Source organism: Sus scrofa, chromosome 3, assembly GCF_000003025.6.
Source record: "Sus scrofa isolate TJ Tabasco breed Duroc chromosome 3, Sscrofa11.1, whole genome shotgun sequence".
Taxonomy (NCBI): Eukaryota; Metazoa; Chordata; class Mammalia; order Artiodactyla; family Suidae; genus Sus; species Sus scrofa.
This window is the reverse complement of record NC_010445.4, coordinates 106,386,152-106,410,878: the sequence shown is the minus strand read 5'-3', so window position 1 is coordinate 106,410,878 and position 24,727 is coordinate 106,386,152. Positions and strand designations below refer to the sequence as shown.

Below are 24,727 nucleotides of genomic sequence, written 5' to 3'. Positions count from 1 at the left end.
TGGAATATATGAATATTCATAAACTTACATGAAATTGAAGACTTTTTTCCTACATTTATTCTTTTTTATGTAAGGTGGCAGCAGAGCTCAAGATCTACCTTTTGTGGGTATTATAAAACATGCAAACATCAGCCTTATCCCTAGATTGTTATGTACTAAAGGAATCTTCTAATCAGTCAATAAGTGATTATTGAGCACCACTATGTGTCTGGTAGATGCCAGAGAAGATTTGAAGTTGTAAAGAAGCAAAACAAAACAGAGTAGAATGGCAGTTGTAAGGGGCTGGGAGAATTGGGGACATGTTATGAAAGGATGTAAACTTGAAACTAGTAGATCAGCCCTGGAGATGGTAATGCACAGCTTAGCAATTGTAGTTAACAATACTGTATTATAAACCTCAAAGTTGCTAAGAGACTACTAGCTCTTAATCATTCTCACTGCAAAAGAAGTGATAATTGTGTGACATGATAGAAGTGTTAGCTGATGCTACAGTGTTGATCATTTTGCAATGTGTATCAAAGCATCCCTTAAACTTGCACAATGTTATCTTTATTGAAGTATAGTTGATTTACAATATTATATTAGTTTCAGGTGACAACATAGTGACTCAGTATTTTTATAGATTATACTCCATTTGAAGTTTTTACCAAAGAATGCTCTATTTGCCTGTGCTATAAAATATATTCTTGTTGCTTAACTTACATAATGTTATAATGTCAATTATATCTCAACGACGGAACAAAAAACTACTGTGAAGGCAAGAAGTAGGCTTGTGTGGGAAGACCTATTACTGCAATGACAATTTCTCTTTATATAGTTTAAAATATACCTCTAGTAGAGGTATAGAAATTGATTCCCAAATAGGTGAACAGGCTTGTTCATGGCCAGAGGTAATAAATGGCAGAGCTAGGGTATGATTCCACAACTTTTAGCTTCAAAGCTAGTATTGTTTTATATAATATCTCATATACTTCTCATGCACACTCAAGAAAATTAGAGCACAAAATAATATAATTAAGGTAATAAGGAAAATCAAAGTTCATAGAAAGGAGAGATCCATGTGGGCTGGAATTGTCCTTTGCAAGCAGCTATAGTTATGGCACAGGGATCCTAGAGTCTGAGATGGCAGGCCTCCCCCATAGATAGCCCAGCTGAGATTTGCTCAAAGACCAAATGTTCTTTTGGGAAAGGTGAGGTAGGAAGCCAATGATTTGGTGGGATTAGTGGATTGATTTTCTGAGATCATCTTTGGATCTTGATCTGGGATATACATAGCATTGGCTGTTTTCCAATTCTGAAAAGCAGTGATGAGTCTTTGAGGAATGTATAACAGATTTTTGTAGGCAGCTCTGCTACTGCACCTTTCTAACTTGGTCAGAATTGATAGAAGGGTGTGAGATCCTAAGAATGTTCTATACCTCAAGTGCAGGTGAAGGGATTTCCTTGAACTGACCTAACAAGCATCTGTCTCTCATTTTGCCATGCCTGCTTTTCTGTCAAATATGTTCTCCCATCATCTTTATCATAAAGCCTGTGTGTGAAGAATAGTTGAGGGGTGGGGGTTCCTGTCGTGGCTCAGTGGTAAGGAACCCTGCTTAGTATCCATGAGGATGCAGATTTGATCCCTGGCCTCACTGAGTGGGTTAAGGATCCAGTGTTGCCATGAGCTGTGGTGTAGGTCACAGACACAGCTTGGATCTGGCGTTGTGGTTGCTGTAGCGTAGGCTGGCAGATGCAGCTCCAATTTGACCCCTAGCTTGGGAACTTCCATATGCCATAGGTGCAGCCCTAAAAAAAAAAGAATAGTTGAAGGATAATGGAAGTAATGTTTGGGTGGGAGGAATTCTATGTTTTCATGTAGCTATAGTGATACATGAAATAAGATGTTTTCTTCCCATTATCAAATGGTGCTCACTCACTGAAGGAATTCCTGCTCACTAAGGAATTAAATGAAGCTGAATGGCCTCAGAAAAATGGCTGGTTCGTTGTGTTGACAGATTCATCTCCTTGGAAGTAAAGAAAGAATGCTGGTAAACTCTCACTCTGGACCCACTTCTGACCTAACTTGAAGGAGCTGTGAGGTGAAGTGGAAGGGGGCAGCGTGGCCATGGCTGACTTGTGGGAAGGCAGCTGTTGGCTACTCTCAGAACCTTAGAGGTCCTGCCCACCAGGGAGGGGCTTCAGGCAGTCTAATGTGTTCCCAGGGTATTGGGAATGGAAATTTCAAAAGGGTTCCTGACCCAGATGAATTACATCTCAAGGCAATGAGAGAATTTGCAGGTGGGGTTGCTGGCCAGCTGGGAATCATCTTTGCGAAATTGTGGGGAATGGAAAGTTGCCAGGGAGCTAGAGAGAGTTTAATGTCCCCATTTCTCTCCAAAGAAGAAAGAAGGTGGAGTTCGGGAACTCATGACCACCGAACTTCATGTTGATCTTGATAAAGAACCGTAAACTGTAGGATTCCAATGATGAGGTGAAATATTTTTTAAAGGATGTGCTGATTATAAGAATTAGCCAGGGTTCTTTAAGGACAAATTAGGCCAGACTGTGCTGACTGCCTCTGCTGATAGGATTATTAGAGGAGGAGATCAGGATATTCTATAGGCATAGGATTTCTAGTTTTCAACAAGGCATTTGTGAGAGTTTTTCAAGGTATTGTAGATGAGAAGGATCAATTTGGATTCAATGTTAGTATAGTGAGGTGGATTTAGCAACTTGTCCTATAGTCATAGCCACAGAGTACTGACCTGGCATTTTGTTAATTCCTGGCAACTTCCTTATTGTGGCAGTTTTAATTCATGGAATGGCAAATGCAAAATTATGTCCCAAAGTCCATTGGTAAGTTTTTTTTTTTTAACATGTAATCCATTTTTCCATGGATAGTTTCCCTTTTGTACAGATTATGGATATGCATGTAGGAATTTTGGTGATATGACTTCAATAAGACCCTAATCCTAGAATGAATTTTGAGCTCCAATATAGAAAACCAAGATGCAAGCAGCTCCCTCTGATTCAGGGGTTGGGGGCTGCTTGTGATGGGTGATGAATGGTAAGGTGGGTAGAGGCCACCTGTTTCCCATGGCATTGATCTTCCCAGGGGTTAGAAGTAAGGACTATGGGGGTCTGACCCTTTGTCAGTACCACTCAGGGCCCCTCAAGTTGGTATCCTTGACTACAGTGAAGAACATTGGAAACTACTGGAAGTTTTTACACCAGAGAAGTAACGTCATTGGTCAGATTTGTATTTTAGAAAGATTGCTCTGGCTGCAAGCTGGACAATGGATTTGATAGGGCAAGTCTCTAAATAGAGAACTTAAAAGATGATGCCAGTAACCCGTGTGAGAGAGATTGGTAGTGGTAGGAAGGAAGTAAAGTTGGGTGTATTTGAGAGGCATTTGGTAAGTAGAATTCATGTCACTTGGTAGTACACAGTGTGAGGAAAGAAGGAGAGTAAGGAATCTGGAAAGATGACCACATGTTTCTGACCTGGGCCTTTGAGGGGGTAGAGGTACCCTGTATTGACATGGGACACAGCATAAAGGGAAGGCAGGAGAAAGATTCATTTTGGCCATGAAGACTCATAGGTGCCTGTGGGACATCAAGTAGAGATATCCCAGGGGACTAACAAACAAGGTATGGGGATCAGCAGTTAAGGAGAGAGCTCTGACTCAAGATACAACATTGACTTTCATTTCTTTTCATCCATCAAGTGAGGCCCCCACTCGAGAATCTTCATGCTATACAGATATTCTTTTTTTTAATGTGATATAATTGAGAAATAGCATTATATTTCAGATGTGCAAAATGATTCAGTATTTGTATACCTTGCAAAATGATCATCCATCACCGTACATAGTTAAAAATTTTTTTTTCTCATGATAAGGACTTTTAAGATCTATAGTGACCCTTGAACAATGCTGGTGTTGGGGCACTAGCCTTCTGTACTGCCGAAAATCCACATATAGCTTACAGTCAGCCCTCTGCATCCACAGTTCTTCCCAGTTGCAGGTTGTCTAGTACTGTAGTATTTTCTATTGAAAAAAACCCATGTATAAGTAGACCCATATGGTTCAAGCCCATATTCTTCAAGGGCAACTTTCAAATATGCAACACATTATTATAACTATACTGTACTTAACATCCCTGTCAATTATTTCTTTCTTTTTTTTTTTTTTTTTTTTTTTTTTTTTTTTTTTTTTGTCTTTTTACCTTTTCTAGGGCTGCTCCTGCGGCACATGGAGGTTCCCAGGCCAGGGTTCTAATGGAGCTGTAGCCACCGGCCTACACCAGAGCCACTGCAACGCGGGATCTGAGCCGCATCTGCAACCTACACCACAGCTCACGGCAATGCCAGATCCTTAACCCATTGAGCAAGGCAAGGGACGGAACCCACAACCTCATGATTCCTAGTTGGATTTGTTAACTACTGCATCACAGCAGGAACTCCAATTATTTCTTTTATAGCTGGAAGTTTGTACCTTTTGATTCTATATGGAGGTTCTTTATCGATATTTTACTATATAGTTATTTCCTTAAGAGCATACGTGCCTCTAAGCCATGTGCTTATTCATTCCACACTGTTCTATCTATAGGATTCAGGTTCCGTGCAGTTATGACTGTAGTAAGTAAAGAATAAACACATCAGACTCTTCTACATATTTCAAGGCATTCTGCTTCATCATTAATCATGGTAGTAGCCTGGCAAAATAGAAGTTTTATTAGTATCTCATGAATGGTAATCTACAATGTCTTTTCATTTACTTGAAGAGAAAATATGGCCTTAGAAATTAATGTTGTCACATTCTGCAGTCCTATAAATCACATACTCTGGTGCATGAACAATAAAGAGAGAGCAATTCATACGTTTTTCAATGTGTTAATATTTTTGAAACCAAACGAGATCCTAGACATGACATTTTCACATTGCTGTTGGAATTTCCATGCCTAATGTCTAGGCTCATTTTGTCCCATTATTTACTTTGGCTCCAATGTTTGGCTTCTTCTCTCAAGTAGTGTGCTTTCCATGTTTACAAAAGAGGACTCCCACAACCAAGGAAAGGGTGGATAAGGAATCCGTCTGGAAGTGCTGTTTTTGTTGTCCTGGAGTAGGGTCATTTTATCATAAATAGTGATTTTGTGAAGGTGAGATAGAACACCAAGGCAGAATTAATCCCTTGGCTGTTTTCACCGTACATATGGTGTACACACATGTGTGCACACACAAGATCCCCCTGTGCCTTGTTTTGGTTATACCCTGTTTCCAGATTCCATTGCAGGAAAGATGGAGTACAGTTTTAATGAGATGCAATGCTAATGAGTGATTGCTGACCTAAAATTAGGTCTCTGTTAGTATGTTCATGTTTCTCTGCAAAGAGATGGAAAGGTGTATTGCTTTTGTGGTGTGCATTGTGAAATGAAATGGATGCAGTCAAGAGCCCTTTCCTCTTATTATTTGTCTGCCTTATGTATGAAATATTTTGCTTAAATTCTAAACTACTGTAAAATTAAGCCTAAATTGTGAAACTGTGTATATTTTTAGCACTTTGCAGTTGAGGTTTTTCCTCTTTAAGTTTTTGACTATGTGTTACATTCTATGGTAAAATACAGTGGGCTTACACAGAATTCAAGTGTTTTTTTTTTAATTTATGATATTCTAGTAGGAGCTTATTGAATATTAGATGAAATCAGTGAACGCCCAGATGTTGATTATTGATATTGATATAAATGCTGGTTCAGCAAACAATAAAAACAAAGTTGTACTCTCTCCCTGTAATTGTTTCTATTAGACTTAATTTTGTCTCCTACCGAACCTTACAGGCAAGTTAAAAGGATAATTTTTGGAGTTAGGCTGATTGGATTCAAACCTGACCTATCAGTTTTTTTAACCAGGTGGCCTTGGACAAGCTTTAAACTTCTCTAAATCTCAGCTCCTTCCTCTGTGAAGGGGTAGCCCATATAAATTTTGTCAGCATTAAATGACAGGATGTATGTAAAGCCTTCAGTGCCTTCTACAGTAAGTGCTTGATAGAGATCAGCTGTATTATTTTATCTGCCCCTTCAGTCTATACCCCACCTTCAAACTAGCCAGTAGGCTCATGTCCCTAGCTTGGTTTTTTTTGTTTGTTTAACACTGATTCAATACCACCTTAGAAAGTTTTACCAAATTTTTTTCCCATTTTCTTTTCTTTTTTTTTTTTTTTTTTTTTTTTTTTGGTTTTTGTTTTGTTGTTGTTGCTGTTGTTTGCTTTTTAGGGCCACACCCACAGCATATGGAGGTTCCCAGGCTAGGGGTCTAATCAGAGCTGTAACTGTCAGCCTAGGCCACAGCCACACAATGTCAGATCCAAGCCACGTCTGTGACCTATACCACAGCTCATGGCAATGCTGGATCCTTAACCCACTGAGTGAGGCCGGGGATCAAACCTGAAACCTCATGGTTCCTAGTTGGATTCATTTCCTCTGCACCACAATGGGAACTCCTCCATTTTTCCCCATTTTCTGTTAAAAATTTTCATGTGGTCTCTGGGTCATGAGTCTTATCTGTTGCTTCAGTGAACCCTCACATTATACTGAAATTTCTCAGTTCCACACATCTGTGATTCTTTGGAATATTTTGTTTTGCAGGGGATGTTGCTCTAAAACTACCCTCTCTTCCTCCATCCCCTCTAAACAAGCCTTCCATTGAATTATTCATAGAGCATGTTTGGTTCCTTTTTTGAGTTACTTTGCAGAAAGTAAATTAAACCACAGAACCATCTACATGCACATCATACTAGAGTGTCTTTTCCTTCTAATCGCTAATTTGAAAACATATCTTAAGGAATCTGCCCCTGTTTTGAAGATCTGCTGTGTCCATTTCTAACCAAAATCAACTTTATTCATGTTTATCTATTTTTTCTCTCTTTGTCTGTTTTTTTTTTTTTCCTTTTCATTATGCAACTTTCTTCAAGATGTGGATGAATGCCTGGAACCAAAGATCTGTACAAATGGTACTTGTTCCAACCTGGAAGGATCCTACATGTGTTCATGCCACAAGGGCTACACCCCAACTCCGGACCACAAGCACTGTAAAGGTAAACACTGGGATCAGATTTCTCATTTTCCTTTGAACTGCATTTAAAAACATATTAGAGTAACTAGCCTTAGAAAAGGCAAGGATGCTACCTGTCATTTATTTTGATTGAGCGACTTTGAGCACATTTTGATTGGCATCTTTGAAAGTGACTCCTCTTGGTGGTCACTGTTTATGTAAAGAAAAACAGTGTATTTTTAGGGAACGTCTATAAACCATAGGTTCATTTCATTTTTTTCTAGTTAGAAAAACGATACCCACAGTTGTACACAGTTGGGAATATACTAAAATTATTGAATTGTACATGTTAATTTTTTTTCTTTTTATGCACACACATGTGGGAACTTCGAATTGTACATTTTAAACAGATGAATTATGGAAGTTCCTACTGTGACTCAGCAGGTTAAGAACTCAACTAGTATCCATGGGGATGTGGGTTCAATCCCTGGCCTCACTCAGTGGGTTAAGGATTCGGTGTTGCCACAAGCTGTGCTGTAGTTCACAGATGAAGCTCAGATTGGTGTGGCTATGGCTGTGGCGCAGACCATCAGCTGTAGCTCCAATCAAACCCCTAGCCAGGGAACTTCCATATGCCATGGGTGTGGCCCTAAAAAAAAAAACATACACACACACAAACATACAAAATAGATGAATTTTGTGGTGTGTAAATTTATTACAATAAACTTGCTATTAAAAGGCATGCATTTATTATAGAAAATGTAGCCAACACAGGTAAAGAAGATAAAGCAATAATCTCTGAACTTCATTTGAAGATATTCGTGTCTCATGGATATTTTATGTCATTAAGATTATTTTCTGTGTACAGTTTTCCATCTTGCTTTTTGTCATTTAATGACATATCGTGAGCATTTTACATTTCATTAATAACGCTTTTCAAACTGTCTCAAGCAAAGTAGAGCAGCCAGTGTATTGATTAATTTACTATTGCCCTAGGGAAGCAGTATATACCCTACTCTTGACCTCTAAGCGTTGACGCCTCTTCTACTGGCAGTGGCGAATTGGCAGGCATCTGAATTTGGTGCCTTACTCCCTTCATACAGCAGAATACGAGCCACTCCCAGGAAAGCATATGAAGTAGGCACATTTCCCTTTTCTCCTGGTCCTTTGCTGCATCCACAGCTTTAAGCCAGGCATCTCTTCAGAAAAAGTTAAAAATGAGAATCATTTGAAAGGTATTATTTCTTCCTCATACTCACAGCTAATGGTGGATAAAAGTCTTAGTGCTCCAAGTCATTGCTAATCTTTATTTGATTTCTCTCTGTGGTTTATTGCCATATCTTGTCATGTTATCTTCTCTTCCCAGTCTGCCTGCTTCTTTTCATCTGCTTATTCGTAAAAACCTTGTCATCTGCCCCCACTTTCTAGCCCAGACTTGTCACCACTGCTTTCTTCAATTTACATTCTCTAACATGTCCAAATTGATGTCACAACTGCCCTACTTGTGCTTATTTTGACCCATGTCCTTGCTCAAGATTATCCTTCCCTGCACACCCATCTTCATCCTCATTACTGGCCTGAATCCTGGCTCTTCCGGTGATTCACTATACAACCTTGGATAAATAATTTCAGATTTCCAGATCTCATGTCATCCCTGAAATTCAGGGATTAGACTGTCCAGAGAGAAACTGCCCAGAGTAAACATGTGTTGAATGAATGACTCATTACCCCCATCTTTCTCTTGGCGTCACCATCCCAGCTGAGCCTGCTCCTCTCTAGAATGTCTCCCTACCATGCCAGAGTTCACTCCATCAGGTGATGCTGCCTCTGGGAACACTCATATCTGCCAGTCTCCAGGGCATTCCACTAGGCTGCTACAGAACCTTCTACTCATGCTTTCCTTCCTTCCTCTCAAATATATAAAGGAACCAGCACATTCCAGGCACTGCATATGTTACTGAGAGGCTGTAATCTCTCAAAGGACTATTATTCATTGGAAGAGATGCAAACCTGCAACAGATCATTATAGATAATAAAGTACCAAAAAAATCCCCCCACCAAAATATGGGAGTTCTTGTTGTGGCTCAGTGGATTAAGAACCTGACTAGTATCTATGAGGATGTGGGTTCTATCCCGGTGCCTCTCTCAGTGCTGCAGTCTTTGGAGTAGGTCGCAGATGTGGCTTGGATCTGGCATTGCTGTGGCTGTGGCAGGGCTGTTGGCTATGGCTCTGATTCATCCCCTAGCCTGGGAACTTCCATATGCTGCAGGTGCAGCTCTAAAAAGAAAAATAAATCAATAAAACAAACAAACGTACATATGTAGATAACCGAGTGAGGAAGATTAAATCATCAGTGATGTCATGCGTTCCTGACATTATGCAAGGACCAGGGCGCTTTACCTCTGTGCTCTTCTTTCCTAAAATCCCATAACCCCAGCCTTAATCACAAGGAAAAACATCACACAAGTCCAAACTGGGAACATTCTGTGGGATTCTGGCCCACATCCTCAAGACAATGAAGGTTGTTAAGACAAGGAAATATGGACTGGGGAGAAGAGACAGCTGAGTATTGAATACAACGTGGGTCCCCTGGATTGGATCCTGGAATAGAAAGAGGACCTGAATGGAAAAACTGGTGAAATCCAAATAAGTGTGGAGTCTAGTTTTGGGTGTTTTATTTATTTATTTTTTAATGTTGGTTTTTTAAAGGCCATATACCAGGTTCTAACTCAGATACTGAGAAGCTGTGTGAGCTTGGATATGTTCTCATTCCGCTAAGCCTTACTTGCTCATCTTCCAGGAGGTAGCAATAAAGGTACCTACAAGGGTTGATGTGAGGATTGCATGAAACAATATAAGATACTGAGACATCAGAGAAGTACGGAGATGATACATGGAGAATATGGTCAGGCAGGGGCAGAGCATGATATTTTGCGGTTGATGTTCTTATTCACCAAGTAATAGTCATGTCCAAAGTTCTGTTGAAGCCAAGAGGTATGTGACTAATTCTGCGTGCATGCTTCTGAGAAGGCTTCACAAAGGTGTTGCTCTTTGAACTTGATCTTAAAATATTGACTACAGAGGGGAGGAAAATCTTGGCAGGCAGAGGAAGCAGCATGTACCAAGCTTGCAGGTGGGAAAAGGCTGTTATCTCCACTTGCCATTTGACCTTGCCCTTCACTCAGGTTCTGCTGGGCTCTTCCCTTTACAGTCTGGGGTGGGTTCAGGCAAGATCTTTATCTCCTACTTCAAAAATGTATATATGCGCTAGTTGTTTTCCTTCCTTCCCAATCAGAGCCCTTTCTTTTTACAATAATAAACAAGGATGTTTAACATCCTTTTTCTTTAATGATTTCATAATCTTTCCCAAATGACATGAGCTCACAGATGTCAAGTTCTACCCAGATCTGAAGTCTCTTCCTCAGTATTGCTGTAACTCTGCTAGTTTCACCTTGTCGATAGTCCTAAATATTGACTGTATCTTACCTTACCAACGTACTGACAGCTTTTTGCAGGTGGCAAACACATTCTCTAATGCATTAATTCATTACTGGTTTGTATCTTTTTGTATTTGTCTCTGTCTCTCTTTGTATGTTTTAGTGCTATATGTCCTAAAGTTATAACACCTAGAGGTAGTCTCTATTTTTTAATCTGAGCAGGAATTGTCATAGTAATATGTGCTAAAAAGTCCCTTAAAGAAATACTTTTCAGAAGTTCCCTGGTGGCCCAGTGGGTTAAGGATCTGGTGTTGTCACCGCTGTGGCTCAGGTCACTGTTATTGTTGCATAGGTTTGATCCCTGGCCTGAGAATTTCCATGTGCCACAGGTACAGCCAAAAAAAATTAATTAAAAATTAAAGAAAAAAATACTTTTCATGACAAATAATATTTTCTATTCATCTCTTGGCACAAGAGAGAAAAGACATTTGTCCTCCATGCCTGTTTTATCAGAAAATGTTCATTGGCCATAGGAATTTTTTTCCTCATCAGAGAAAGAAAATGCTTTTTTGATGGGTAGAATTGCCCTGCCTCTGTTCTCCTTGGTCCTTTGAAAGACCCAAAGATCACCTTGTTCAAGATAACGGAGTTGCCTTGAGTTATTCCAAATGTGTGTATCATTACTTGCGATGAATTACTTCTGACAGTCTTCCCAACGTAAATGAGTAACTTATGCAAGAGGTCTGGCATATCCTGAAAGTGCTTGGAATGGAGAGTATATTCTTGCAGACATCTTCACATGGGAGTGCTTAATTTGTCATCTTCTTTGAGAAAGTCAAAAAGAGGCCAAAGCACTAAAAATGCTGTCAGACATTAGGTTGAGCTCCATCCAGCTCCATGAGCTCTTGTTGGTCTTCAGTCCTTGAAGTGACATCTCATATATTTTATAGGATGTGCTGAAAGCAAGCATGGTGTGGGCTCTTCTTTGCTGTCAGCCACTCAGAAAGCTGGTAGACTGAGAGCATTGAAAAGGTGTAAAATCATTTGTAAGACACAATTCTTATTTAATTTCTCTACTGGTAGTCCACAGCTGGCAGCCAGGACTTTACTGATCCCTTTTATATGTAATTAAAAGGGATCATTTCACAATAAGTGAAACAAAATTTTCTAGTAAACTACAGTAATTTGTATAAGAAATTAAATAAACAAATTCCTGAACTCTAGTTACATTAATAGTTAATGCAAACTTTTTCAAGAAACATGAGATAACCTGACACCTGGCTTGTATCAGGATAACATTTAAATGTTAATGCCTTGGAGTTCCTGTCATGGCTCAGTGGTTAATGAATCTGACTAGGAACCATGAGGTTGCATGTTTAATCCCTGGCCTCGATTAGTGGGTTAAGGATCTGGCGTGGCCACGAGCTGTGGTGTAGGTTGAAGACGTGGCTGGGATCCTGTGTTGCTGTGGCTATGGCGTAGGCCAGCACCTACAGCTCCGATTGGACCCCTAGCCTGGGAACCTCCATATGCTGCGGGTGCAGCCCTAGAAAAGACAAAAAGACAAAAAATATATATATTAATGCCTCATGAGAGGTTAAGAAAAGCAACTTTGCTCAGGACAGAGGTAATTGTCAGTAATACTTTAGAGGAAGGGCTGTGCAGTTAATTGAATTCTCCTGGCAAAAACCTTTAGATTTATTTTTATTTTATTTTATTTTATTTTTGGGCTGCACCCACGGCATATGGAGGTTCCCAGGCTAGGGGTCGAATTGGAGCTACAGCTGTTGGCCTACACCACAGCCACACCAACACCAGATCCCAGCCACGTCTTCAACCTACACCATAGCTCACAGCAACGCCAGATCCTTAACCCACTGAGTGAGGCCAGGGATAGAACCCTCATTCTCATGGATACTGGTCAGATTCTTTAACCGCTGAGCCACGACGGGAGCTCCAGCTCTGTTCTTTTTAGATTAAGGGCTCCTTTCTCCCACTCTGAGGACAGCACTGGTGTGTTTTCATCCGGTAGCTCCACTAATCCTCCTGCGCCTGTAGTGTAGGTGGTGAAGCTTAGTCCTACCGTATTTAATAGTATTAAACTCTTATAAACCGACTAATTATTCAGCAGAACATTCTGAGGCCGTATCTGGAGACAAGGAAGACAGAATTACCTCCTTAGGTCTGACCAACCTCCGGGCCAAACCAAAGCATTTAGGAAACAAGTACGGCTTCTACCACGTTGAAGTTATTGATGAGGCCCGTTTTTTCTTCATTGGTGTAAATTCATATCCAGGACTGGAGTGCTTGTAAAGAATTATGTACGTTCTCAGTCAGTAGCTTCATGTTTATTTGAAGCATTTTAAAAACTCCTCACTCACCACTTTCTCTTTTGACATTCCAGCAGCTATCATCAAAATAGAACCGTTTCTCTTGGCTTTCCTTGTTCCTTGGAAAATTGAGCTCAGGGTCCTTTCACACCACCATGTGACCTTATGTTTTTCCAGCTTCTTCTAAGTACTTCAGAAATACCTGTTTCCCTTCATGACTGCCTCCATTATGGGTTTTTGTTTGTTTTGTTTTGTTTTGAATCTTAGTAGCATTTTTAATTCTGCCTTCTTTTTTTAATTTATATTTATTTATTTATTCATTTTTGGCCGTGCCCATGGCATGTGGCAGTTCCTGGGTCAGGGACTGAACCCATGCTGCAGCAGTGACCTGAGCCACAGCAGCGATAACATCGGTTCCTTAACCCACTGAGCCACTAAGGAACTCCCAACTCTGCCTTCTTTCATGAAACTCTCCAGGTCTGCACACTGCCACATGGCCATAATTTTGTGCATGAGATTATTTGTTTTTTCAATTATTTATTTATTTATTTATTTTGTCTTTGTGCCTTTTCTAGGGCCACTCCCATGGCATATAGAGGTTCCCAGGCTAGGGGTTGAATTGGAGCTGTAGCCTCCAGCCTACACCAGAGCCACAGCAACACGGGATCCGAGCCGCGTCTGCGACCTACACCACAGCTCATGGCAATGCTGGATCCTTAACCCACTGAGCGAGGCCAGGGATCAAACCCACAACCTCATGGTTCCTAGTCGGATTCATTAACCACTGAGCCACAACGGGAACTCCGAGATTATTTTTTAAACTCTCAAATATTTCTTGTTGTGTTTGTTCTATATCCAAAGTATGAGAGAGATGACAGAGGGCTTGATGTTGTATTAAAAGTAGCTTTGACTGGATCATAAATTTATCGTCATGTCTTAAAAGGCCGGCCTGGAAATGAAAGGCTTTGAGGGCAGTAGCTTGGTTTTTGGTCTTAAACTTAAGCTCAGCAATTCCCTGGTAGCTCAGCAGGTTAAGGATCTGGCCTTATTACTGCTGTGGCACAGACAGGTTCAGTCCCTCATGCCACAGGTGCAGCCCCCAAAAGTAAAGAAGTAGGCGTTTAGATATAAGACCTAAGGTAACACAACTGTCATTGTTTGTGTTTACAGATATTGACGAATGTCAGCAAGGGAATCTATGCATGAATGGGCAGTGCAAAAATACCCACGGCTCCTTCAGGTGTACCTGTGGGCAGGGCTACCAGCTGTCAGCAGCAAGAGACCAGTGTGAAGGTAGGAGTGTGGCTCCGTGAACTTCTGTGATTCCCGTTTCAGGCACCTGGCCTGAAAACTTGTGCACTTAATAAAGTACATGTATTTTTGAGAAAATATCTAGATAATTGCTTTATTGTGTCAGAAAGCAGAGGACTTAACACCATCAATAAAACAGGATCGAAAAAGGCTAAATTTGAAAAGTACAATAATAGGGATCAGAGGCTGGGCATTAATAATGGGAAGAAAAACAGTTGCCCTCTGTGTGATTTCTTACTTGTGGAAAACCAATTCTATTAACATCATTTAAAAATATCACATAATAGGATTTCAGTAGTTAGAAGGTCATTATATTAGCCTGGCATTAGGCTGGGGAATATTAATGACCTAGCTTTAAAACTTTTTTTCCTGAGCTAGGGGTCGAGCCACAGCCACTGTAGAAGCAACGCCAAGTAGTTAGGTTGTGAGCCGCAGAGGATCCTGCTTTGTAGCACTGGGAACTCTGTCTAGTCACTTATGATGGAACACATAATGTAAGAAAAAAGAATGTATACATGTAACTGGGTCACCATGCTGTACAGTAGAAAAATATATATATATAAAAATAAATGATAAAAATTTTTTCCTTTTAAAAAAAAGTATCACTAACGAAGACTTTTCAGGAAGACTGAAATCCCCTTATACTCAGGAATAAAGTGAGTATATACTCATGCAATATGTCCTGTTCTTCAGGTGATTGTGAGGATTTTGGACCTTGCTGGGCTTGACCTTAGACTTAAAAAACATGTATGTATTTTTCGTTGAGCTTCACACAGAATTACAGTTGACCCTTGAACAACTATGTCTAGTCGCTTATGATGGAGCATGAATTACATGAGGCCATTTATATGCAGATTTTTTTCCAGTAAATACTTAGTAGAATACTACACGTTCTGTGGTGATGTAGAGGACTGGCTGTCAAGTTATATGCAGATTTTTGACTGCATGGTACCCTAACCCTTGAGTTGTTTGAGTATCAACTGTACTTCACTTCCAATAAGTATGTGCTTCCTGTGTTTGAAGAGACTTGTGACAAGCACAAGTGCCCAGAGTTCTTGAAAAGAAATGTCATTTATTTAGGAGGGGGAGAGAGTGGGGTGGAATGGGAATTTGGGGTTAATAGGTGCAAACTGTTGCCTTTGGAATGGATAAGCAATGAGATTCTGCTGTGTAGCACTGGGAACTATGTCTAGTCACTTATGATGGGGCATGATAATGTGAGAAAATAGAATGTATACATGTATGTGTGACTGGGTCCCCTTGCTGAACAGTAGAAAATTGACAGAACACTGTAAACCAGCTATAATGCAAAAAAATAAAAATCATTATAAAATTAAAAAATTTTAATTGAAAAAAAGAACAGAGTGCACAATGCACACAATCAGTTGTTTTATTATAAGGAAACAAATCCTATCCACGTCTATATGTAAACTTCAAATATTTAATGGACAAAAAAGATCTCCTGAGGTAATGTTATAAAGAGATAATATATGATGGAATACAAAGTACTACCATAACTGAATCACTTTGTTGTACAGCAGAAGCTATCACAGCCTAGTAAATCAACTATACTTCAATAAAACTTTTAAAAAATGAAAAAAAGAGATAATATGTGATGGCACTGCAAAGGGAAATATCAGTATTATCGTAACCTTCAATGATCACTTTCTAGAATGTAGAAAAGTCACTATAGTACCTCATTGAGAGGCAGAGAAGGATAGAACACACATAAACACACTCATGTGCACAGATAAAAGAAGTAATTTGTTCTAGTAATTTGTTAAATAATTTGTCCCCCTCAAAACTTTCATACATTATCTTACGATTCATGACCTTTACAAATGAATGTATCATAAAAGATCCACACGTAGTATAATGAAGCTATTATGTCCATAGTTCTTTCTTTTGAAGAGCTTGTGATATTACTCCCAGAGGTGAGCCAGACACGTACGAATCACCCACCAGGTTAGCAGTTTTTTAGGTGCTCAATGCCCTAATAATCAGAATGCTGCTGTAAGCAGAGTCAGGTGCAGGGTCCCTGTAGAAACTGATGTTTGTGTTAACTCTTGTAGAATCATGTTGCCAGAAGTAGATACAGATACTAAAATGTGATGAAGTCTGTCAGCAAACAGCATGAACTAAGTACCTGCTCACTGTTAAGGCACTAGGTCATCTAAGGAGTGATAGGGTTGTGGTATATAGTCCCTGCCTCAGGATGCTCAACATCTAATGATGAAAGTAAATCACAGAATACATGCAGTCTGTTATTGCGCCTTTTATGAGTGGATATGATGCAGACATGTGTGTGCGCCTGAGCTCAGGATTGTGGATACAGAACAGATCATCTCTAAGTCAAGGAAGAGAGATTCAGACCTATGTAGGTATCAAATAGGCCGAGAGGAGGGAAGGGCCATAGATTTGCTCAGAAAATCATTGAGAAAGGGAGAGCATGGAAGCCTGATTGCTAAGGGACTAAGGGGTAAATACTAACAAAGAGTTGGAGGCATTTGTGCCATGCCATTTTGGGTTCAGAGGTGAGCAAACTTCTGTAAAAGACCAGATAGTATATGAATGTGTGGTGCTATTTTCCAATAAAACTTTATTTACAGTAATAGTCAGTGGGCTGTAGCTTGCTGATCCCTGCTTTAGACTGTCTATCACAGTCCTTAGTGCTTGTAAACTCAGAATATTATAGTTGAATTTATAGAAGGAATTCCAAGAAGCTTCATTAAAGTTGACAGATCACAGCAAAGTATTTGCCCCTCATCAGTGACTAGTGGTGTTAATATATACAGATTCCTAATTCATTAGTTAAAACTTTTTAAGTTCATCTGTATTTTCCTTACTGGGATATTAACAGCTGACTTTTTACTAGAGGTCAGTTTGAGTCACATGATGAAAATTCTAAATTAATTATAAACCAGGAGTTCCCTGGTGGCTCAGCAGGTTAAGGATCTGGCATTGTCACTGCTGTGGCTTTGGTTGCTTCTGTGGGTGTGGGTTCAATCCCTGGCCTGGGAACTTCGTGTGCCATGGGCATGGCAAAAAATAAATACTTAAAAAAAACAGATAATGTATAGATTTCCTTTATGTAATGATTAAAAATCACTTTTAAAGCACCACTTCTAAGTTTCTTTTCATTCTCTTGCTCATAGATATCGATGAATGCCAGCACCGTCATCTCTGCAGTAATGGGCAATGCAGAAACACAGAGGGCTCCTTCCGCTGTGTCTGTGACCATGGTTACAGAGCGTCCGCCCTTGGAGATCACTGCGAAGGTGAGAATTGCTCTTGGTTGCAGTCCTAAAATGCCAGAGTCAGGCTCAGGGAAATCTGGACACTATCCTGGCCTTTGTCCCCAACCCCATACTTTTGACCTAGCAGTTGAGGACTTTAGGTTCCTACAAGATATCTTCCCTGTGGTCACAGAAATAATGCAGAAAAGTATGTAGATTCCAGGTTTTCCTTGCATTGCTCAGAGCAGTTTTTTAGAAAAATTGTGCCAGCTAACCAAGTTAAGGATCAATTCAGGTTTTCTCAGCTGTGGATGGTTTATCCCAGTGTAGTTCTGTATAACATCCATTTGGATGCAGGACTGGCAATGTTCCAAGTAAGTGAAGACAAGTTGATTTTCCAAATAACTGTAAAGTTTTTCAGAGCCAGGCTTTATTTCACTTTTGCGCTTTTTGCATAAAATGTTTTCCATGTGGACAGCAGTATGAATCATTAACCACTTTTACTACCTGCCTTGGCTCCGAACCCCTCTCAGGTGCTTAGAGCTGCTGAGCCCACCTGTCACCAGCCCATCACTTGGGAATTCTCTGTGTTCACTGTCCAACCAAGTAACGGTGTTTTTCTCCAACTCCTCTGCTGATTGGCTGCAATTAGATCCTCTAAGTCATAAAACCAGAAAGGTGAACGTGGCAGGGTTTGTCTCACACGCCGAGTTAGTTTCTGCGTGAGAGTTGGGACCACACCTTTGATAGGAGAGAATGAGCTTTTTAGTGGCTGGCTCTGTGGCACATACTTCAAGGGCATCAGACACTTTTTGACTGATCAGTCCAATTGGTTGGGAAAGACCCAATGTACCATATAGCCTCCTTCTCTTCTGACCAGAGAACTTGGCACAAGCAGACACAACCCACCCAGCGAGCAATTGGGAAAGTTTCAGAGGCATTAAAATGTACATTATAGTTGAATCAGTGACTTATCTTCTAGGATTTTATCCTCAGGTAATAAGGGTTAAAAACACCAGTGAAAAGTTCTAATGAAAAAAATAATAAAATAAAAGTTGTAATCAACATATCTATTGAAAAATAGGAAAATGATCAAACAGGTGATCAAGCTAAATGATAATCATTGATTGTCTGAAAATTGTGGATGGGGAGCTCTACAATATGTGTAAAGTATTAATAATTCAATAAGTGGCACTCCAAGGTGGGAGAGGCAGTCATGTTGCTGGGAGCCAGCTGAGGAAGAATCTGTTCCAGAAGTAAGTAGGTGGCAGGGCACTAAGCCACTGAAAACCTACCCTGACCACCAGCATGTCTTCTGCCCTAATTCTTGGCCCAGCCAAGAGGGTGACAAGGCCATCGATTAGGTCTTAGGTAGTAGGTGTGTATTATAAGGCATGTTCCTCTATTTTGGCTGTTTCAATGTGTAAACATTTCACCAGAAGTCCAATATTTTTATTCTAAAACCATCCATTGCATGAAAAGCCAAATAAACACTTTTTACCCAGCTTGCTTGTCATTATTAATAAGTTCCATAAGAAAGTGTCATCTCAAGTATATAATCATACCCTTCTTCTCTTCAAGTCAGGGCTGATTTCCCTAGTGTCCCAGGTTATAAATAGGACTGAAGTCCGTTCAATTAATTCAGCGCTCCCTTTGAAATTCTATTAGCACTTCAGCCTGCTAATTCCAACTAGGACTGTTTCTCATCCTCCCCAGTCATATTTGGTTGTAATGAACTGAGCTGTGACTGTCCACATGCCTCTCACAGCTGTGGGAGGAAGAGCCATCTTTCTTGTTGGCATTTCTATTTGCATGTATGATTTTCCTCTAATAACTCTGGCAGAGACCTTGTTTTCTTACAGTGTTACCCTGCCACCCTGCTGGCCTTCTTGTAGAGTGAGAATCCCAAGTGTTGTGATGATTTCTGTGTCTACTTATTCCACCATACTCAGAGCCACTCAGTTTATGATGCTGGATGGCCTCAATTGTCTTGGTTATTAGAGGTTTTGGCATCTCAGCCTGCAGAGATTCCACCTCTGACTTGTTTCCCTCCAGGCACCATCTCTGCTTCTGTGCCTACGTTGGCACCTTCCTCAGCCCCTTACTCGTCCCTTGCAAAGCCTGAGAAGAAGATTCATGACTTACTTTGTTTTCCTGTGACCCTTCTCTGTTGATCATTTCTTTGCAAACCAAATAAAAAAAGAGAAGAAGTTGAGTTCCTACTGTGACTCAGTGGGATCAATGACATCTCTGGAGTGCTGGAACACAGGTTCCATCCCTGGCCCTGCACAGTGGGTTACAGATCCAGCATTGCTGCATAGCTTGCAACTGTGGCTCAGATCTAATCACTGAACTGGGAACTCCATATGCCATGGGACGGCCAAAAAAGAAAAAGAGAGAGAAGTACTAGTATTTCTTAGCTTCTGACATATCTTTCCAAGTCAGAATCATCAATTTATTTATCTATTCATTCAACAAATATTTGAGTGCCAAGCATGTGCCAGGCACTCACTGTTCTATGTACAGGATATACAGCGATAAACCAAACACAAACAAAAAAAGTCCTGCCCTCATGGAGCTTACATTTTAGTGCAGGAGATAGCAATAAACATGATAAATAAGTAAACTCTATAGCTTGTTAAATGACCATAAACGTTAAGGGGAAAATAAAGTGGGGTTCATGGGTAGTGCTGAGGGGAGGAAGGGAGAATGGTGACCTTAAGTAAAGAGGCAAGCAGAGGGTTGCCTGAGATGATGGCATTTGGTTGCTTCTAGGAAAGCATCCCTTCCACTTAAAGGCTTTGTAAAGAGATTAGGAGCTCAGCTTGGGCGTTTTAAGTTGGCAGTGCCTATGATGAGTATCCAAATGAAGATACCTGAAAGGCCCTTGGACCTATGCATTTGGAAATCAGCAGTGAGTCCCGGGCTGAGGTCCTCAGCATACAGACAGTGTTTAAAGCCGTGATCACCAAGGGAATGAATGTGGCTAGAAGAGAGACATTGTCCAAAAGCTGAGTCCTTGTCCCTCGTTTAGAAGTGAGGAGATGGTAAGAGATAAGCAAAGTGGTTTGAGGGAAAAATGGCAAGTGGAGGAGGAAAACCAGAATTCAAAAAAAGAGAGTATTTTAAAGAGGAGGGATGATGAACCTGTGTCCAACATTGCTGCTGTCAAGATGGGACCCAGAATTAACCGTGGGATTTAGCAAGGTGGAGGTCATTGGCTGCTCAAGCAGTCTCACTGGAGAGTGACCATGAATTGACTGTTGCCTTCCTTAAAGCCTGATAGCTAACTCCTAGGAGAAAAACCTCTCATATCACCCTGGTCTGTGGGTGCAGGTGAATCCCACACTGGGCTCTCTTAATATTTGACCTACCCTTTTTTGCTTTTGGAGATAGAGGTCTTGCAAAAGTGTTTAAACTAAACCAGAGTCTAACATAATACACCGAGTTTTAAAATCCCAACAATTATTTATAATTTCAAGATTTTGGAAAGTGGATGAGATTGTTTTAAAGTTGGGTGAACAAAGCTGACACACTTCCATTTTGCTGGGCATACATCTAGATCATGGAGTGTCGTTGCTGAGATTCATATCCTCAGGATTCTACCTGTTCTTTTTTTGAATTGAGATTTTTAATGGTCAAATGGGCCTTTTCTTATTTTGCTGTCTCACTTTCCTAAAGAGCCAAAAAAAAAAAAAAAAGTACATCTAAAAAAGAAAGGTAAATCAGCACCTGTTAGAAAGGCTTTGGAATGGTTAGAATAAATATGGAACAGTTGGAACTCTTCTGCCTTGCTGGTGGAAATGTAAAATGATACAGCCATGTTAGAAAATTTCAAAAGTTAAACCTACTGTATGACCTACCCTTAGGAATTTATTACAGGAAAATGAAAGCCTATGTTTACACAAGGACTGACACATGAGTGTTTATCAAAACTTTACTCATAATAGCAAAGCTGTAAACAATCCAAATATTCATCACAGGTGAAGGGGTGAACAAACTGTGGTACATTAATGTAATAGAACACTGCTTAGCAATAATGAGAGAAAGCTTCTGATAACACATCAGCCTGGATCACTCTCAAAAACATTATGCTAAACAGAGGAAGCCAACTAGAAAAGGGGTACAGGGAAACCTTTGGGGGCAATGGAAATGCCTATGCTTTTTTTTTGGTAATAATTGGTCCAAATTGTTCCTTTAGTACTTGTTTTATGGCAAAGATTTATAAACAGTAGACTAGAATATTCCCACTGGGCACAACCACTTCAAAATCATGATATTAGCAGAGAGTTGGGGCTTAAGAATTATTTTCACAGAATTTATATCTAAAAACCTATTCACAATTAAATTTGGTTCCATTTTTGGGAATCTTGATATACCACAGTCACTTACCCAATAAATAGAACATTTGTTGGCATATTCAGAATTTACAGGAGACCCTTAGTCCTCCATGCTAGTATCTTAATTATGCACAATGGTTCCTTTACTGACTCTTTCCTGACAATTATAGCACCCAAGGCATTAAGTTAGCAGGAATGGAGATTTTAAGGTCAAATTGGAAAAAGAACAAAGGAAAACATCACCAAGCTTTATGTTTGTCACTTCCAGAATGACATTAAGGTACTTCATTAATTCCTTTAAAAATGTTGCATTTACAATGACAGAAGAATCTAACCGCAGATCCTAAGAGATACAAATTGATGCCAAAATGCCTATGCCTTGATCGTGATAGTGGTCCCAAGAATGTATCTACATTTATCAAAACTCATTGAATTGGACTCTTAGATGCATCTGTTATATGTAAATTATACTTAAATGAAATTGGACAAAACACCCTAAAGAAAAGTAATGACCCTCTTTCGTTGTGACAGTCACATCAGCTGTGTTTTACATTGTAGGATCAGAGTTCAGAAACACTTTAAAAATGGATGAACGTCATAAATATTTTACTTTTATTTGATAGAATGAAATTTTAAAGCACTTCTTTTTTATCTGCCCCAGGAGCGGTATGGAAGGAAGCTAGTTGATTGGGTTCTAGGAGGAATACTTAATTCCATGTGTCCACATTTTTCAACCAGACAGTGAGGAGTCTTAAGACTCCAACAGTCTTCATAGTCACTTCTTCCTGGAACTTCTCATGTATTTTAGCAGCAATCGTAATTATTTGCAAGAAATGCCGTAACATGCCAAATTCTGGGGAAACAAAGAAGGTTTTGTTCGTTAGGTTTCTTCAGTGCTAATAATTTGAATCCTCCCAGATAACAGCGTTGGGACTCATGGAGTGTGTTAGGAATAATGAGCTTTGACGAGGAATAAATGAGGTAATAAACAGCCCTCATGAAAGATCTGCCCCACATTCATACTGTGAAGGGGGATCGTTAATTGTCTTACACGCTCACAGTCAAGACCCAGTATTGAGCACATAAACCATATTTAGTTGGACCTAGGCTCTAGTGTACACACTGAAAAATTCAGGCATCATTAAACCTGTTTGTGATAGCCACTGAGAAAGTGACTTTTGATTTTGCTGATTCCCTTGCCAGCCATTTTTGATCTTTATATCTCTTCTCTAAACTCACGTGACATCAGAAGTTGATATTATTCTTTTGACAAATATGTTTTTTGACAATTCTTAGGTTAAATAATTTGGAACTTATAAGCAACTCTATTTTTCTGTTTATTTTTAAATTTGGATTTTTTTCGAACAATCATTTTTCTTTGGCAGCAGGGACCATGCCAAATACTTTCAAAGTCTTTCTACAATGCATAATATAGGATCTTATATAGATAGATGCTCAAGATATTCTTCATGTGTATTCAAAAAATATTTTTTGGCTACACGCACTCGAAAGTTCCCGAACCGGAGCCACAGCAGTGATAATGCCAGATCCTTAACCCACTGAGCCACTAGGGAATTCCCTGAAGAATATTTTTTATTCTCTAATAACCTATATGGGAAAAGAATCTGAGAAAGAAAGGATGTATGTATATGTATAACTGATTCATTTTTCTGTACACCTGAAACTAACACAACATTGTAAGTCAACTATACTCCAATAGATATTTCTTTTAAAAATAAAGAGGGTGAAATTCCAAACAAAGGGGGTAAAAAAGAAGGATAATTTTATTCTCTCTCATCACTGAGAATTTAACCAAGTAAATTATGGTTTGTTGTAGCATTTTTACTTTTCAAATTAATTTATTTTATTATTATTATTATTATTATTTTTTTTTTTTTTGCTATTTCTTGGGCCGCTCCCGCAGCATATGGAGGTTCCCAGGCTAGGGGTCGAATCGGAGCTGCAGCTGCTGGCCTACGCCAGAGCCACAGCAACGCTGGATCCAAGCCGCGTCTGCAACCTACACCACAGCTCACGGCAATGCGGGATCCTTAACCCACTGTGCAAGGGCAGGGACCGAACCCGCAACCTCATGGTTCCTATCGGATTCGTTAACCACTGCGCCATGACGGGAACTCCTCAAATTAATTTAATTTAATGTTAAAACTTCAGTGCACAGCTAAGATCCTGCAAAATATTTCATTTTTAAAAAACTCTAAAAGGTGAGCTGTTAAAATCATGTGTTGTGAGAGGTATAAAATAATGCTCCTTTGTGTGAAGAGAAGGACAATGTTTTTCACAGTGTGGTTTATTTCCTCTTTTAAATGTTGTGAATTTAATTGTAGATATCAATGAATGCTTGGAGGACAATAGTGTTTGCCAAGGAGGAGACTGCATTAATACCGAAGGGTCCTATGATTGTACCTGTCCAGAGGGATTCCAGCTCAGTGACAACAAAGCATGCCAAGGTACTTCACTCTCCGTTTTTTAAACTTACAGTTTACCTGGTTCATTTCTGTATTGCTTCCTAGTGATTGGGTATGGTTTTACCCCTTTATATATAAATAAGCTATCCCAGTTTGTATTATTATAATAATTTTTTTGAGTCTGCATAGTGTAAGAAGTTCTCACGTGGCACTGTACCATGTTACCCGAAACTCATGCATTTTGGAACTGTGTCCTAGCTTTGCTTCTGTGGTAACTGAAATCAGCTGTACTTTGCTCTTCCTTCCCTGGGCCAGCCTTGGTACTTGATTCTAAATTATCTTCTAGCTTTTTTATATGCTTCACAGGCCTATTTCCTTTTGTCCCGTAGCTCCCCCCATCCCAGTTTTTATCCAGTATCCAGCTTTTCCTCTCCCTAAAAAAACCTTGTTAAAAATTTTTTATTTTTTTTATATAATGATTTTTATTTTATTTTTTTCCATTGTAACTGGTTTACAGTGTCCTGTCAATTTTCTAGTATACAGCATGGTGACCCAGTTACACATACATGGAATCTAATATATGGCACAAATGAACCTTTCCACCGAAAAGAAAATC

At 39.7% G+C, this 24,727-nt stretch overlaps 1 protein-coding gene across 1 annotated transcript in view; it reads left to right on the top strand.

Moving 5' to 3' along the window:
* LTBP1 (latent transforming growth factor beta binding protein 1) overlaps positions 1-24,727 on the top strand; it is a 423,791-nt gene that overhangs the window by 313,660 nt on the left and 85,404 nt on the right. Inside the window, 4 exon segments of the mRNA XM_021087653.1 lie at positions 6,951-7,073; positions 13,969-14,091; positions 17,265-17,387; positions 24,031-24,153. Coding sequence (XP_020943312.1) covers positions 6,951-7,073; positions 13,969-14,091; positions 17,265-17,387; positions 24,031-24,153 — 492 coding nt within the window.